This window comes from Drosophila elegans, unplaced genomic scaffold (genome assembly GCF_018152505.1).
Source record: "Drosophila elegans isolate 14027-0461.03 unplaced genomic scaffold, ASM1815250v1 contig_149, whole genome shotgun sequence".
Lineage (NCBI taxonomy): Eukaryota > Metazoa > Arthropoda > Insecta > Diptera > Drosophilidae > Drosophila > Drosophila elegans.
In genome coordinates this window covers 13,895,579-13,911,377 of record NW_024545513.1, presented here as the reverse complement: position 1 = coordinate 13,911,377, position 15,799 = coordinate 13,895,579, and the positions used below count along the sequence as shown (strand labels likewise).

The 15,799-nt window shown below is 36.2% G+C and overlaps 1 protein-coding gene across 5 annotated transcripts in view; it reads left to right on the top strand.

The window, feature by feature from the left end:
* LOC108140860 (protein sprint) overlaps window positions 1-15,799 on the top strand; it is a 113,197-nt gene that overhangs the window by 50,579 nt on the left and 46,819 nt on the right. For 2 of the 5 annotated variants that reach the window (XM_041710081.1, XM_017263847.2), the window contains exon 2: window positions 1,798-2,030. The exons of 2 other annotated variants lie outside the window; for them this stretch is intronic. In XM_041710081.1, the coding sequence (XP_041566015.1) occupies window positions 2,029-2,030 (2 nt within the window). In that variant the 5' untranslated portion in view covers window positions 1,798-2,028. The remainder of the gene's footprint in view (window positions 1-1,797; window positions 2,031-15,799) is intronic. One more of the 5 variants, XM_041710083.1, reaches the window with a different exon arrangement.

Genomic DNA, 15,799 nt, shown 5'->3' with positions numbered 1-15,799 from the left:
GTTTGTTTTTATTTCTGTGTGTGTTTCTTATTCAGTATTTTTCGTTTTGCATATGAGTTTTCGCAATAAATGCAAATTAAGCTAAAAGTTTCAAGAGTTTGGAACGAGTTTGCATTGGTTTTAGCAAGGCCTGCAGTTAACTAAAATTTAAAATCTATGTCGCACTTTGATCTTCGTGGGTGACTCACCCTCTCTTTCTCTCCTCGTGCTCCCCTCTCTTTCTGACTCAGGCCAAGATTCTTTGGAATTATCGCGATTATTACCAAAAAAAAAATGTGTAATTTATGTTTTTGAGAGAATTGCCTAATACGGTCTTTTGAGTTAACAAAAAAAAGATATCAAGTTTTTAGTTTATGACTTTTGGGGATTGGTTAAGCGTCTCAAGTACTTAAATCTGTAAAAACATTAAAATATGTTGGCATATGGACATATTCATAAAATTTGTAATTTTATCAAACCAGAAATATTGTCTGTCATATATCTTTTAAAATGTTGTTTTTCTAAAGTAGAAATATCAATTTTATGAACTTCGGTTCCACAAAGTGGTAAATCATAGCATAACACCTGCATTTTCAAGTTTTGTTTGCCACTGTCTAATATTATAAGAAATCATAAACAAATATAAAGTATAATATAAAACTTACTTTTATAATACACTCCAAAACCTTATATTTGAGTTCCTAAAATCTTTTTTATAAAATGATATCATCACCTTATTATAAAGCGTTTAAATAAAAGTGTCATTAACTCCAAAGTTTTCTTCGATACTTTGTATAATCTAAAAATACCAAACCAGAACTCTTAATATTCATATTCGGGGTGCAGTCCGAAAATAGCTTTGGGAAATTTTAATTCCCTCTGGCTGCACTTTAGTTTTTCCGCTTGCTTTTCCCCAATCCTTTTGGTTTTCCGTCATTAATGTCATCCGAGACGATCGGCAAATCAATTTAACAACAAATGCGACGACACTTGAGTTTTCCTAAGGGGAAACAGAAGCCGAAGAATGGGCAAAAGAAGTGCCAACATGTGCGGCCCTTAAGATGCGATTCTTCTACCGATTCTTCAGCGGCATTCCTGTATGTGTTTAATGGAGTAGGACTGGGCCACTTGCGGTGAATGTTTATTAACTGTAAATGAAGAAAGCACACACCGAGACCAACAAAAAAAAAAGAAAAGGAAATGCAAATTGCAGTTGGGCGCGAAAAGCCGCAGAGAAAAACAATGTAGAGTTGATTGAATACAGCTTTAAAATTTGTTTCTTTTAATTTATTTTGAAGTATACATTTTTAACACATTTTCTTTTATATATTTTTCAATATCCCTATACATTTTCATTAAAAATTTAAATTTGATATGATTCTTATTAATCAAAATCAGTTAATTATAAAAGCAAATAATAATCCCTGTTAATTCTAAAATATAGAAACCTAAAAACAATCTTGAGTATTGAAAATTTAATACTTTTGCATAATACTCACATCTGACGATGTGAACCCTATTTTTATGTTTGTCAGTTTTTCATCATGAAAATTGTTCAGGTTTTTAATTATTTTATTTTTGTTTTTCGAAGCGTTGAGTTTCATTAACGTGCATTGTACGCCTGAGTGAATTTTTTACATTTTATTTACATATCAAGTGATGGTCAGCAATGGGGTTTTTGGTTTTTTTTTTGTTGCCATGACAACCACTCGAATGAATTGGGCGAATGAGTGGGTAAACGATTCTGCAGCAGAAAATACTATAATTAATTCTTAAATATTTTTTATTTCATCCGTTTCAATTAAACAAACAAATAAGATCAGTGCAAACTGTGAAAATGCCATCGAAGCATCGAAAAATAGTGCAAGAAGTTGCATTTTAAACAATAATCGAGTACGAAACTCAACTCTTTCAACAGTCAACGAACTGTCATCGAAGCCAGAAGGGCGAAAGAGACGGAAGAGCCAGCGAGAGGGAGACAGAGAGAGCGAGTCTCTTCTCCGCCTCTTAAAAATTTGCATAGAAAAACCCGACACAAAAAGCAGCAACATGTAAGTATTGCAACAAAAAAGAAATAAAATACAAAATGAAAAATTGTTTTGCTACCAACACAAAAAATGCACTCAATAATGAAGATAAACAGGATTCCTGATGCTTTTTATGGCAATTCCACAGGGGATTTCTAGTGAAAATAGTTAATAATTAAATATTTCAAAGGCAACTAATGGAAGAGATTTATAAATGAGAGATGATCATAGCAATTACAAATAAATTAGTTTGAAAATGATATCGTCGACAACCCCAACTGGTTAAGATTTCATTTTTTAAGGCTTTAGTCAATATTGACAACCAAAAGCATTAAATGTAACACAATAATTGTTTGGGCTATAGAATTGTATAGCTTAAAGTAACTAAAACTTTTTTTATATTGAATATGGCATTAAATATTATATTTAAAGCATTTTAGTTTAACAAAAGTCGAATTTCTACATTTTTCTATAAATTTGGCAAAGTACAGTCCTTTGATCAAAAGTGAATATGTATGTATTACACAAATAACAGATTTTTAAAATATCAATATTAAAATCCACCGACGCCTAGAGCTTAGTTAATAATAGCTCGGCTGTAAAATTTCAAAGATACAATGAACCTACCCTTGGCAATTAAAATTGAATGTACGGAGATAGACAGAGAGTTCAAAGGGCCAGGGCGGTTGACTTAATGACAATTCTCACCCCTCGATTTGAACTTGGTCCCCCCCCCCCAACCTATACATGTCTTTGCCCCTGCCATGTGCAACAAATATGCCGGCTTTTCCTTATCAGTTGACTTGCACTGCGCAAAACACAAACAAACCACAGGGAGGGGATGGGTTTTGGTCAGATGAAGAGCGACAAAACACGATGGAACATTTAAGTTACTTACTCACTGACTCCCCGAAATCGACCACCCAATCAAAGCTGCCACCTGAAAGCGATAAGAGGAAAACATTTTGTTTGGAAAGTTCTTGGGGGGGAACGGGGGGTGGTGGTGGGGATTCCGGATGGGAGGGCGCCTCAGATATCGACGGTCAATCGATGATGTCCCCAAAAACAACAACAAATCGACGATGACAATTTCTTTGTAATTTGTTTGTCTGTTCCCCACAGCCGTCGTTTTATCTTCCATTTCATTATTGCTACTTTATCTACACCGAGAAAAATGCAAACGATGTTAGATATTTACAGATTGCATATAATTTTGATATATGAATAACGTTAAATTATAATCATTTTGAGGATATCACAATGGGCTCAAATGTAAAACATCTGATTGTGGTAGTGAAGGTCCGAGTTCGATACCCACAGCCACTTTAAATTTTTATAAAAATTTTCAGCTTATAAAATTGATTTCTGATAATATTATCTTAAATTATTTCAATGTTTCAAGTTGACGTATTTAGTCCTAAAATATGTGTTGAATCAGCAATATGATCATCATATTATATATATTTTTTCCCTTTTTCTGCTTTAAAAAAGAGCGACTTCCTTAATGCTGAACAAGCAAAGCTTTGCTTATACAGTTTACAAAGTAAACAAAGTGCGTTAATATGGTTTTTTCGTAACACCGTGTACCATGAAACAAATTAGAGCTAATAGCAAAGTTATTAACGAAAATGTGTACTTATTTTCTTATGGTGTATGCGCTGGGCAAACATTTAAATAGATTTTGAAAAGTAAACTGAGGCCAAATCATGAATTCAACCTCAGGCAAACTCAAAAGTCAACAATAACAAATTGCAGTCTGTAGAAAAGACTTCTTTTCCTATTTGTTATCAGCTTGAGGCCAATTTTAACTTTCGTTTTTCTCTTTATTTGGCTTTTCCAAGAGCAGAGGGCAGGGCACCTGCCTTATCACCGTCTCCGATTTAGTTCTGCCCCCCACGACCGATTCATAACCCATTTCGGAGTGCCCATTCCCATTCTTACAAACCAATCACCGATTACGAAACTCCTTGCTGGTATCTCAATAAGTTGCGTTGCGTAATTCCCAGAGAAAGAATTGGAAACGAATTTGTAACAGTTGCTGGACATGTATGTAATTGTTTGAGAAATTGACAGAAATTTAAGAGGATTTGTTTGAATTGTTTTTAATAATGTTTCACAAGTCTGATTGACATACTTAACAACAGTTATGGGGTCTTACGATTGACGATTGTTATATAACTTTTGGAACTTATGAGTTTATTGGATAATATCTAAAGTTTTTCAAAATATATGCAATTAAGAAATACTAGCCCTTAAAACTTGTCCAACTATTGAATTTATTTGCCTTATAAACTAAATCAATTGTAAATACAATGACCAAAAAAACTTGCGCAATTATTAAATTTATTTGTTTTTTAAATCCATAAAGGAAATGTTTCAGCCGAAAAAAGCTTAAATAATAAGAGTTGTCAATTAAAGTACAATAAACAGAATGATCACTTAATCTTGCTCAATGAATAAATATATTTGTTTTGTTTCAGCAAGAAGTAGCTTCAAGAAAAACAGTTGTAGATAAATACAATGCGCAATAAAAAAAGCTCAATGATTAAATTTATTTGTTTGGAAGTCAAAATATAAATCATTTCGTTTTAATACTCAGTCAGAAATAGCTTGAAAAATAATACAAAAGAGCAATAATTTTAAAAGTAACTCAAATCTCATTTAGGCAAATAATTTGATTCGAAATACATGCCTCAAATTAAAATTGCTGTAGCCACTGAAATCCCCGAACCTCTTTGTAAAAGAGCGTTAAACTTTATTTCGCGGTCCCCAAAGTCAGACGTTGTACAAAAATAATTGCGATCTTTAGCTTCTTCTCAATTGAGGCTTGTTGCAAGAAGGGCGGGGTTATGACGAGCATCTCAATTCATTTTTTGGTTTGGTCTTTTTTCTTGGTTTTTTCGCCTCACTTCCGCATGCTCTTTGTGCCTTTGCTGCCTTCGCTGCCTTCGCATCTTCATTGCTTTTTTGTTCAAGATACTTCAGACGTTGACGACGCACTGCAAATTGTGGGTTGTCAGGGGGGCTAGAGAAGCTTAAAACCGGGAGTATGGGCGATCCGGAGATTGGAGCTGAGCTGAAAGGCGGTCGTCATCAGACGAAGACGATGGCGATGGCGATGGCGATGGCGATGACGAAGTCTTTCCCATCTTGAACTCGAGATTTGAGATTGGGCTGCGCCAGTTTGCGCCGTTGTCGTTGGCAATATTTAATCAAGCCAAGAAGCCAACTGGAAGCAGCCGCCTACAGGGCAAAACAACAACAACAACAACAAGAACAAAAACAGCGGCGAAAACGAAATCAGCGAAAGACAAAGCCAACTTCTTGTTGTTGATGTTATTGATAGTTCGCCATGAGTGGAGCTCGTCTATCTGAACGATACGCAGATATTCGCAATCTGTGCGTGGGTGACTATCGCAGCAAAACCCAAACCAACAGCAGAACCAAAAACCCAAACCCAAACCCTCGAAATAAATATATATCTGGCACACCACGTTCATAAAAGGTGAACACAAACTTCGATTTGGTGGCACTTAATACAGTTGCGCACAAAATAATCTATATATTAAACTGTCTGTTGATATCCACGAAACAATCTAGGGCCCAAACCAAATAGTGCACACTTAAAATCCAAAAGCTATGGCTTACTGATTTATGTTCAAAATATTTTTAACCACTTTTTTGACGCGTATATTTATAAAAATTAATTTAAAAGGCAATACAATTGGAAATGAATACAAAAATATAACACCCATGCCATAGTTATTTGTATACTTTATTTAATTATTAAAATATGCTATTATTTTGACCCTGACTGTATTTTTGCAGCGTTTTGGCTGACGGTGGTAAATGAATTTGGTCAAAACCCACAAAGCAAAATTACTCAAAGAGGAAGTAAGAAACTTATATAAAAAAAAGTTTGACATGCAAATTACTTCGTCTGCTGACACTTGAAAATAAATAACAATAAAAGATATTAAAAACAAGAAACGTAAACTTCAAAACCTTTATTAAAACCCCAAATTAGTATATTAACTGTACATTTTCACTACTAGCCCAAGTTCACTTCCTCTCTCGTTTTGGATACAAATAATTTTAGTGATATTATTGGCAAAAACAAGAGCAGCAGATGTGTTCGCTTTTAGCCAACAGCGCCACTCTAAATGATTTCTTCTTGTATGTACCATTTGAAGCATTTTTAATAAAGCAAATGTCAACTCGAATGACAAAATCGAAAATCGTTAAACTTTTAGTGACTTTTTTATGGAATATCAAAACCGCAGTTGCTTAATAAAAGTCTGCGGCTGCAACGAAAAACGTAAACTAAACGAGATAAGAAAGTTATGATATACGTAAATGGTGATTGCGATGAAATTGTGGTGCTGCACTTGACAAGTCACTAAAACGGATTTAATCTTGCAGTATTCTGCCCTTTTTTAAGTTATCGAAATGTTATTAAAATCTGCTTGCTACATTATCGTATAACAATTTAATGGATAACCAGAAATTACGATAAACGAAGAGCTATAACAGTGGTCCAAATATACATCTCAATTTATATACCGGTTAAGATTTAAGAGTTTCCCCAAGACAGATGGTTGTTGCGCCAAGAGCAACTTTCTATGCCGCAAAAGCGGCAGTAAATTGTAATTAATGATCCTTTTGTGGTTTTCCCTCAGGTAATAGGATAATGAGCTTTCCTCTCCTCTCAGCGCATTTCCCCAAAGGAGCCGGCAAATGTTAATTTCTTTATGATATTTTCGCTTGGACTAAATGAAGCGCTTAATATTCGACCCTGTCGGCAATTACAAGGGTCTGTATGTATGTACAACGTTAGGGGGCCGCATAAAAATGCTAAATAAAATATAAAAATAGATTATCAGCCGCACTTTGGCTGGCGAAAATTGAAAGTTAAACTGCAGTAAAATGGTGGGAAAATCACCAAGCAACCGAACTCTCTGCCAAAGAAATGTCAACAAGCGTGAAAGTGACAGGAGAAAGAGGGTGGGGTTTTTTTTTCGTTTTTTTTTTTTTTTTATTTTTGGAGGGGTGTGGCAGCAATCAAAGTTGAAAATTAGGCAATAAAATTAAACGAACGGCAACGAAACCGGGGGAATAAATGGAGCCGGGGCAGGCTAACCTTTTGTGCCTCACAATAAACACAAATAAAAGAGCTCGGAGAAAAAAAAAAATGGAAAAGCCGAAAACGAAAAGAAATTGCCGCAAATGGTGGAAAAATTGACATGCCACATGGCCAAGTTGAAGTTTGAGCGACGTTGCCGCACTTCGCTTGGCACCCCGATTACAAGTTTTTGGGGGAGTGTATTAGTATTATATGCTGCCATAAACTATGCCGCAAACGGGCCAACACTAGACCAGGTTAACCCAACTCAACTTAATTCAACTCCACTCCACTCAACACAACGATTGATTTGCCTGCAAGTTGCCTGACAACAGTTGGTTTTGGCCAAGTTTTCGTTGCTTTGTTTTGGCATTTTTATGTGAAAGTGGCATGTCGTGGTGTTTGCCACATAAATGAAGCGATTTGTTGCTGTCCCACTTAACTAGTCGATAGTGGCTACAAGTGTAGCATGGAAAAATAATGGATACAAATATGAATTACTAAGCATTCTCAAGGGTTTGGTGCAGGCTCTAAAATACTTGTCTTTATTAGTCTTTAATTCAAAGAGCTTACCACTAGAAGCTGAATGTTTTTTTCAACAAACCTCTACTCTTTTGTTTTGCCAAAGTTAAGTCTTATACATACTCTAGGCAAAAACCAAAAGCTAGGTCGAACTAATTAACCTTGCCACTTGAAATCTGTTTTGTTTGTGTTTTTTGCGATTTTTTTATTTTTTATTGTTTTATACATTATAAACCTAAAATTTTCAATACTATAATCAAGTGAGTACCCATTTAAAGGGTTTAAGTTTTAATAATGAACTGACATTGGGAAATAACACATTTAGATGCTGAAATCTAAATTGGACAGAAGTTAAGTAAAGTTAAACACTTTTCATAAATAATTAAAGCCTTTTAAATAATTTAATTTTAATTTAATTTAATTTACAGTAAGCTTAAAAGCACAAATCTTTTCTCTTTTCTGTCTGGCGAATTTAAACATTTTTCTAATTACCGAACTTCCGCAAGCTATTTTACCTGATTGTCAAAGTTATGACTCTGTTATTTTCAACTTACCATGTCCAACCGCACTAAATCACCTTAAAATCGCTCTGGGATAGATGCAGTTATGCGCATTTTCCCAGTGACCACAAAATGCTGGGCTGCGTTTGCAATTTCCAACTGTGTTTCTCCAGTGGCTGCTCCAATTTGGTCCAAAAGCTGGGCTCATAATCTGCTAAACGCATCATTACAGTGGATGTGGATGTGGACGTGGATGTGGATGTGGATGCTGCCTTTTTGCCCAGGGAGAAATAAAGTATCTGATGGATGCACATGATGAGGCGAAGTGTGGCAGCTGAATTGCGAGGGCGTGTTGCTCATTAAATTTCCGCTCTCTTTGCAAAATGAAGTGGCCAAACGATGTGGATGTGGATGTAGATGTGGATGCGGATGCCGATGTTCTTGGTTGCTGCTGGTTATGCTCTGCAAACTCATAAAATAACTGTAATTGTCGTACCATCGGCAACAACGTTGCCGCACTTCACTCGGCCACTCGAGCCTCAGTTTTGTCTCAATTTTGCCTCAGTTTCGCCTTAGTTTCGCCTCAGTTTCGGCTTCAACTTGTTGCCAGTCACGTTTCGTGTCCGTTTCACCTCGGACAGAAAAATGTCCAAGGAAACGGGAGTGGCGTAGGGTGAAACCCAAAGCTTAGTGCCCAAGTTCCATCCAGCGAAAAAAAAACCAAGAAAATCATTAATTCTTGAAAATGTAATACAAATTATATACTAATTTCTAATTTATTTTTCCATATCACAAAACAACAGATATTTGTTATTTCCATAAAACAAAACAACAAATTCCAACTTAATTTCAATCGATCTTGAATAGACTTTCAGTTTAAATTTGGCTAAAACAGATTTCTGTAGCACCCCAGATATTAGCTATCAACTTTGTCACACCGACTTTGTGGTAGTAGTTCTATATTTTTTGTTTTGGAGTCATATGTTCTAATTCCAATTTTGGGCATTGTTTTTGGGAGCATAAAACTCTGTCCCTTAGCTGTATTTTATAATATTCTATCTAAATCCTTGTGAAATAATGTAGATTTTCTAATTCGAGTTAAGAAAGCTAATCATTTCGTACTGTGCAGCACCTTGCACCTGCTTCTTTGTTAGGTGGTTCCGTGGTTCCTTCTTCTCGCCATTCCCTTAACTTTCAGCCACCACCTGCGGCTAAAAAGTATCTGGGAACGAACACTCACACTCACACACACACACACACACACACACACACACACACACACACACACACACACACACACACACACACACACACACACACACACACACACACACACACACACACACACCACGGATCCAGAGTGTACAAAAGCAAATTTTCTGGTTCATTGCAACCATTCAAACTGTAATCAGATACTATCCCCTTTGCCTTCGTTTTTGCCTTCGTTTATTTTTTATTTTACTTGTGAGTGGGGACGGGCGCATTCCAGCAGAGCAGGTTGCTCAGGTCTTCGACTGCTGCTTTTTTTTTGTCGTTTTATTTTCTCTGCCGAGTGTGGGTGAGGGATTAACTGGCGATCGATAGAGGTCCATAAATAAAAAGTATCTCAGATATACGGGCCATATACAGCGATTGCTGCCCAGCAAAGAACAAATCAAAAATCATTGACATAACTGGCCAACAAACCTTTTCCGGGTTTCAATTAAGAACTGAGCATTTAAAACTAGGTAAACTGAGAGATTTAATTTCATCTAGAATAGTACTACTACTACAATTGTAGTATCTTAAACTTTTTTGCATTTTTTATTCTATTAAAAGAAAAGTGATAATATTGTTTAAAACAAAAACACCATGCTCTTATCTATTGTTCATAGAAAAGTGTTTTGCCGGCGCTCTGCCGACATAACAAAGTTTTAAAATATTTACTATTTGAAAGTATCCTTGCTTCATTGATCAATTGGTGAATTTTAGGAAAATTCTAAGAAAATTCTTTGTAAATATTAAAAATTTAAAAAAGAATAAATTGTTTTGCAAAAACATGGAACTGCCTTCGCCTTACATGCAAACTTTATCAATTATCTCCCGGAACTGCAGTCGGCAGATATTCATTTACTTTGGGCTGCTGCAACAACAGTGGCATCATCTGTTAGCGCTTCAAACTCCCCAGCTGTGCAACTAATTAAGATTGACCCAACGACACCCTTTTTGCACTTGTAAAGCTCGTGGCAATAACCAACGATCATGCCGCTCCTTTTCCCAGCAAATCTATCTTTCTCTTTTCCCACATTCCGCTGCTTGCACAGAGAGAAATTCCTTATTCCATATATAAATAAATAATAAATAATTATTTTTGTTTAATATTTGTTATACAAAAAAAAAATGCAGCCGATATTACAAAGCTTTCTTTGTTCTTAGTTAGTTTTATAATAAATGTCCAGAATTTCTTTAACTTAAATTTTGTATTTTTTTTGTTGTCAAGGAATTTACTATATTACTTTATCGGTGTGAATATGAAATGTTGTTCGAAAGATGCGGTAAAGGTGGCGGGGTAGGTCTTGCTGCGGTTTAATGTTAAATAATTTTGCGTTAGATAATTATTGTAATATCCACCAGCGGCCTAGTGGATTGTGTTTGGTGTAGTATGTGGAGTGTATTTCCAAGTTTTCCCCGACCCACGTTTGTTGTTTTAGTTTAAGTTTTCCGCCTGCCTGTGTGTTTGCATCGTATTTCTTTCAAATGGCGTTTCATGCTCGGCTGTCAAAGTGATTCAACAAGTCGAAGGCGTAAAAATAACATCGCATAAAAACAAAACGAAAATCAACTTAACTCGATGTAAAACACTTAGAAAACACCACGCAAACGAACCAATATAAAGATATTGTAATAAAAAATATTTTTATAATCGCTGCGATAGAGTGGAAGGAGCCAAAACAAAACAAAAAAGGGGGACTAGACTAAAGAGAATGAAAATAGAGAAAATGTGGAATATACATACTTATACATTTATATGATATGTACATATATATGCAAAGATAGATGATAGTCGATGGAGTAAATGAAAAGCTTTTTTAGAGCAGATTGTAACGGTACCACTGACTTGACCCACAGACAACAGCACAAAGCGATATAAAAAAACAAGAACGCGAACGCAGCATACAAGATCAATGAATTTCCGATCGTCTGACTTGAACAGACCGACTATTATGCTAATTTCTACCTCCCATTTCATTTCATTTCGCTTCATTTCGTTTGGCTCTAGTCTCTCTCGTGTTTCGTATGCAAATAGATTGCGTTCCTTATTCAAATCGAAACGCGAAAGTGTCACTTTGTTGTGTATCTCGTGTCGTCATAAATCAACATTTCGTGTGTGAATTCAGTGACAACTTCGATGGCCAAATGGCCCATTCATCGATCTTTGGGAATCACACACGACTTCCACAGCTGACACATTTTTCTGTCTACTTCATCTGTAATTTCCGCATTTCAATTTCAATATCCCCGTGGGCTGAAAGACGATCGATCGATCGATCTATCGAGCGCGGTTTTCTCGACTTTTTGAGGACTAATTTGCAATTTGGTGCGTTGCTGCGTGATCGATCAGTAGTTGAGTGCTTAACACACATATTTGGCATGATTAGTGGCTTTTGATTTTGCTTTAAATAATATAGTTCGCGCTTTGGTTGGGGAATCGAGGCAAATTAAGTCATTTATTATTAATTAATTGAGAAATTCCAAAAACATCTGGTATCGGATTTAACAAAGCTTAACGACAATGCAGATAAGAAAACTTTGACTTAGAAAGTCTTAATCGTTTCAATTAAACATTGATTGTTCTGAAAGACTTTTGACCTTAACAAAAGCTCTAAGCACAATTTCTTCAACATAACCTTATCTACAAAAAAAAAGCCTATAGAAAAGCCTTATTCGCCTCATAGACTTTCATAATAATAAAGCACATCCAATTGATTTCCAAGATGTTTACAACTCTGGAAACGAATCGCTAACAATTCGACATTTCGCTTCGTTAAGTGATCTTTATGGATTATGAACGATGGACTTGGACAGTGCTGTGTGCATATTTCTCTTTAATTAGAGCCCCACACGCCCAGTTGAAACTCGTTCTGGCTTTCCGGATCCCCAGGTCTCCCTATTTCGATCGTAAGGCAGTTAAGCTTTCGCCTCTTCAATTAGAACTAGTGACGTCAGCTGTAAGCGGGGAATCATTCCCGCCGATCTCCGCTGGGAAAATAATAATTCGACCCCCTTTTGCTTGGCTACATGTTAATTTCCACAATGGACAGCGACGCCGCTGCTTTCATTATGTTATGTGTCGAATTTTTATAGCCCTGCAGAGGGTACTACGATTTTTACCAGAAGTTTATAACATTTGTTGATAGAGCTAATATATAAGATAATATTTCCATACTTACAAACCGAGCTAATACGTAAGAAATTTTTGTCTTATAATTATATAAGAAAATGTATAAATATTAAGAAATTTATTTTTTATATTTGAATGATCTGACCTATAGCTGTATTACTTTCAAGGGTGTACAATCTTCGTTTTGCCGAAAGTATTTTATATTCTCGTTTTTTGTTTGTTTGAAGTATCTGCATTTTTGCTGGGGCCGCTGTGGAGTTACCGTTGTTGTATCTTTTGCTGCTGTTGGTTTTGTTTTTTTTTTTTCAGGCTGCCAATGGCATACACTTGCGTTCCAAGAGGGCGCAGCGTAAAAGTTGCTGAGCAGGTTTTTTTTTGTGTATAAATGTGCTGCTCTTTTTTTTTTTGTTTTGTTCATGCTTCTGTTTTTGTTGCTGCAGTTGTTGCACTTTCATATTTTTGTGTGCAGTTTGTGCCTCTATTGTATGGTCAACTTTTGCAACTACAAACCGTAAGATACAAATGGAGCAACATCGGTAACATCGTCAGCGGGAGTTTTGTTGCACAGAAGAAAAAAAAACTAATCATATCAGCCATGCTCCGATTATCGCTCCGAATTGCAATAATATGGTTCAACTCTATTTTAATTTGTATGAGAATTTCATGGGAGAAACTCGGCAGACCCACGAAGCATTAAATCGTTAAGTGTTGCGGCATAGATAAGCTTAAAACAAAAACAGAATGGCTTGCGAAGGGGTCGGAAAACGGTTATACAGAAAATACGTTTTAAAACAGATAAGTTCACAATATCACATTTGTAATTTGCGATTTGATATTAAAATTTAAGGTGGTTTCATCTAAATTTAGAGCTGAATTTTTGAACTTCAATCGATTGTAGCTATTAGCGAATGGCATTTCTTTCTGTGTGCATTTTCTAGCTGCCCCGTATCATAAATATTTCAACGCCTCTGTTAGCCGCGCTTGTTTTGCTTTTCTGGCGATATTTTCTAGCGGCGCCTTTCACCGACCGACCGACCGACAGCATCTAGCCAGCGATGCCAAGCGAATTAAGTTTGGCGGGGTATCTGATAGATACAAATTGTGTAAGCGGCGAATTTTGTTTCCTTTTCAGCTGCGTGAGGCAACCCATTACTCACCGGGCTAGCTTTGGCACATAGAAATATTATTAAAAAAAAAAACAAAAACTATCCCACAGATAGACGAGAGTTCAATGTGTTATGAGTTTGGTTAGCTACGCACTATCGAAATTATGTTTACGGTTTGTACTTAAAAGAAGATTTAATCGGTAACCCCAGTTTTCTATTTACACTTTATGTGTGTTTTATGTGGGTTACTTTTTTATATATTTTAGAAAAATACAAACCATTTAAAAGCAGGTTTCTGTGCCGTCAAATGAGTCTTGTGGGGATAACAAACGCCTTTTATTAAAAACAAATAGCTTGTGGCCACTTCTAAAACAAATCAAGTGGAAAAAGGCTATAAAAGCACTGCAGTTTGATAAATATTTAACACTCTATCTATATAAAAATGCTAATCAAGTATATATATACATGTATTAAAAATTAAAATGCCCTCTGCAAGCGTATTAAAACTACACCCACGAAAGTATACGTTCCTCATTTGCATTATTGGGTTACACTGATATACTTTAAGTTCGATCCGCCCACCAGATCGAATGTATCCCACAGATACCCGCACCAATTGGCATCCATCAGATAAATTCAACGACACCCTAAGTCAATTTGAGGAAATTTCATTGATGGCCGCCCAATCTCACGATCTCTTTGCAGTGTTTTTAGTTCACAAATCACACAAATTGCTCTTGGGCAAAAGTGTGAAATTTTCATTCAACCGAATCCCAGCGAACAAATTAAAAATTCATAAAAACCCCGAACGAAAATACGATTTACAAAAATTTCCAAACACCACAAAAATTATGGAGAAAGGAAGGGAACACATTCGAAATAAACGAAACTTGCATTTACATAATTTATAGACTCATGTCGCAGGCCACATATATATTTATTTAGATAACATTGCTAAGTTGTTGATGTTGTTTGTGCTCGTGTGTTTTTTTTTGTTTTTCATCTTGTTTTTTGTCCCCGGTTTTGTTGATTCTTGAGCTCTAAACGCCACAACGTCTGGCATTCCACAGCGCATTTTGGGGGACACGACGTGGGCGTGGATATCTTGTAGGTGGACTACTAAAGGCCTTGAGCTCCGTTGAGTTGGAAAATAGCAATGTAGAGTGGAGTGGAATGGGGCTCATAAGTGGAGGGGAACCTCAATGACCAGCGAATGCTGTCGAAATCAATTTGGCTAATGTTGTCGCCATAGGCTGACGGAAACGCATGCGACCCTGTTCCGATTTTCACCAATTTCTGTGAATCCAAATCGATACGAAATCAAGGGATTGCTGAAAATCACTCAAATTGCTCAACCAAAAATCGTTAATGTTATAATATTAATAATTTTTTATCATATATTGATCTTAAAAAGAGAAACATTTAAAAAGGGTTGCCAAATGGTAATTTGAAAAATGTTATCTTTAATATAAGACTTTTTTTTTGGCATTTAATAATAATAATAAACTAGTAATGCAAAACAACGCTTGGTATAAATATATACTTATAGTTTTATCAGCAAGCTCTTGAGCAAATCTTGAAACATTGAAAGCAAGAACAAACCTGATGGACCGGAACAGGGTTGCCATTGTCGGCCAAAGTCAAACCATCAAAGAGCTCAAATTGTTGAGCCGGGCACGCAGCAAACGCATTCATTGCAATGCGAAATCAATTACACTAAAACCCGCCACCATGGGTGGGGAATGGGGGCTGTGATGGTGGAACTGTGGAAGGGAAAACCCTTAACCCCGCAACCATTTTTCCCCCCCTCTGGCTGTGGGAACACGTCGCGCACGTGCCGAGCGTACCGCCGATAATTTGTAGTAACAAGGCAGACAAAAAGCAACCACCGGGGCAGATCTCACCCCTCAGCCGCCGAAAGAATAAACCCAAAGCTATACCCATACCCATACCCATACCCAAACCACATTCTCCATCCACAAGGGGGCAGAATTGAAAAATTACTAAACACAAAAACGCGGAACGTGTTTTCGGAACTGCCCACCCAAAGAAAAAAAAAAAAAAAAAAAAAAAAAAGGAAACAAAAAACACACGCACACATAAGCATGGATATGAAATAAATATAAAAAATAATAATTTTGACTTTTGAGGAGGTACCGATG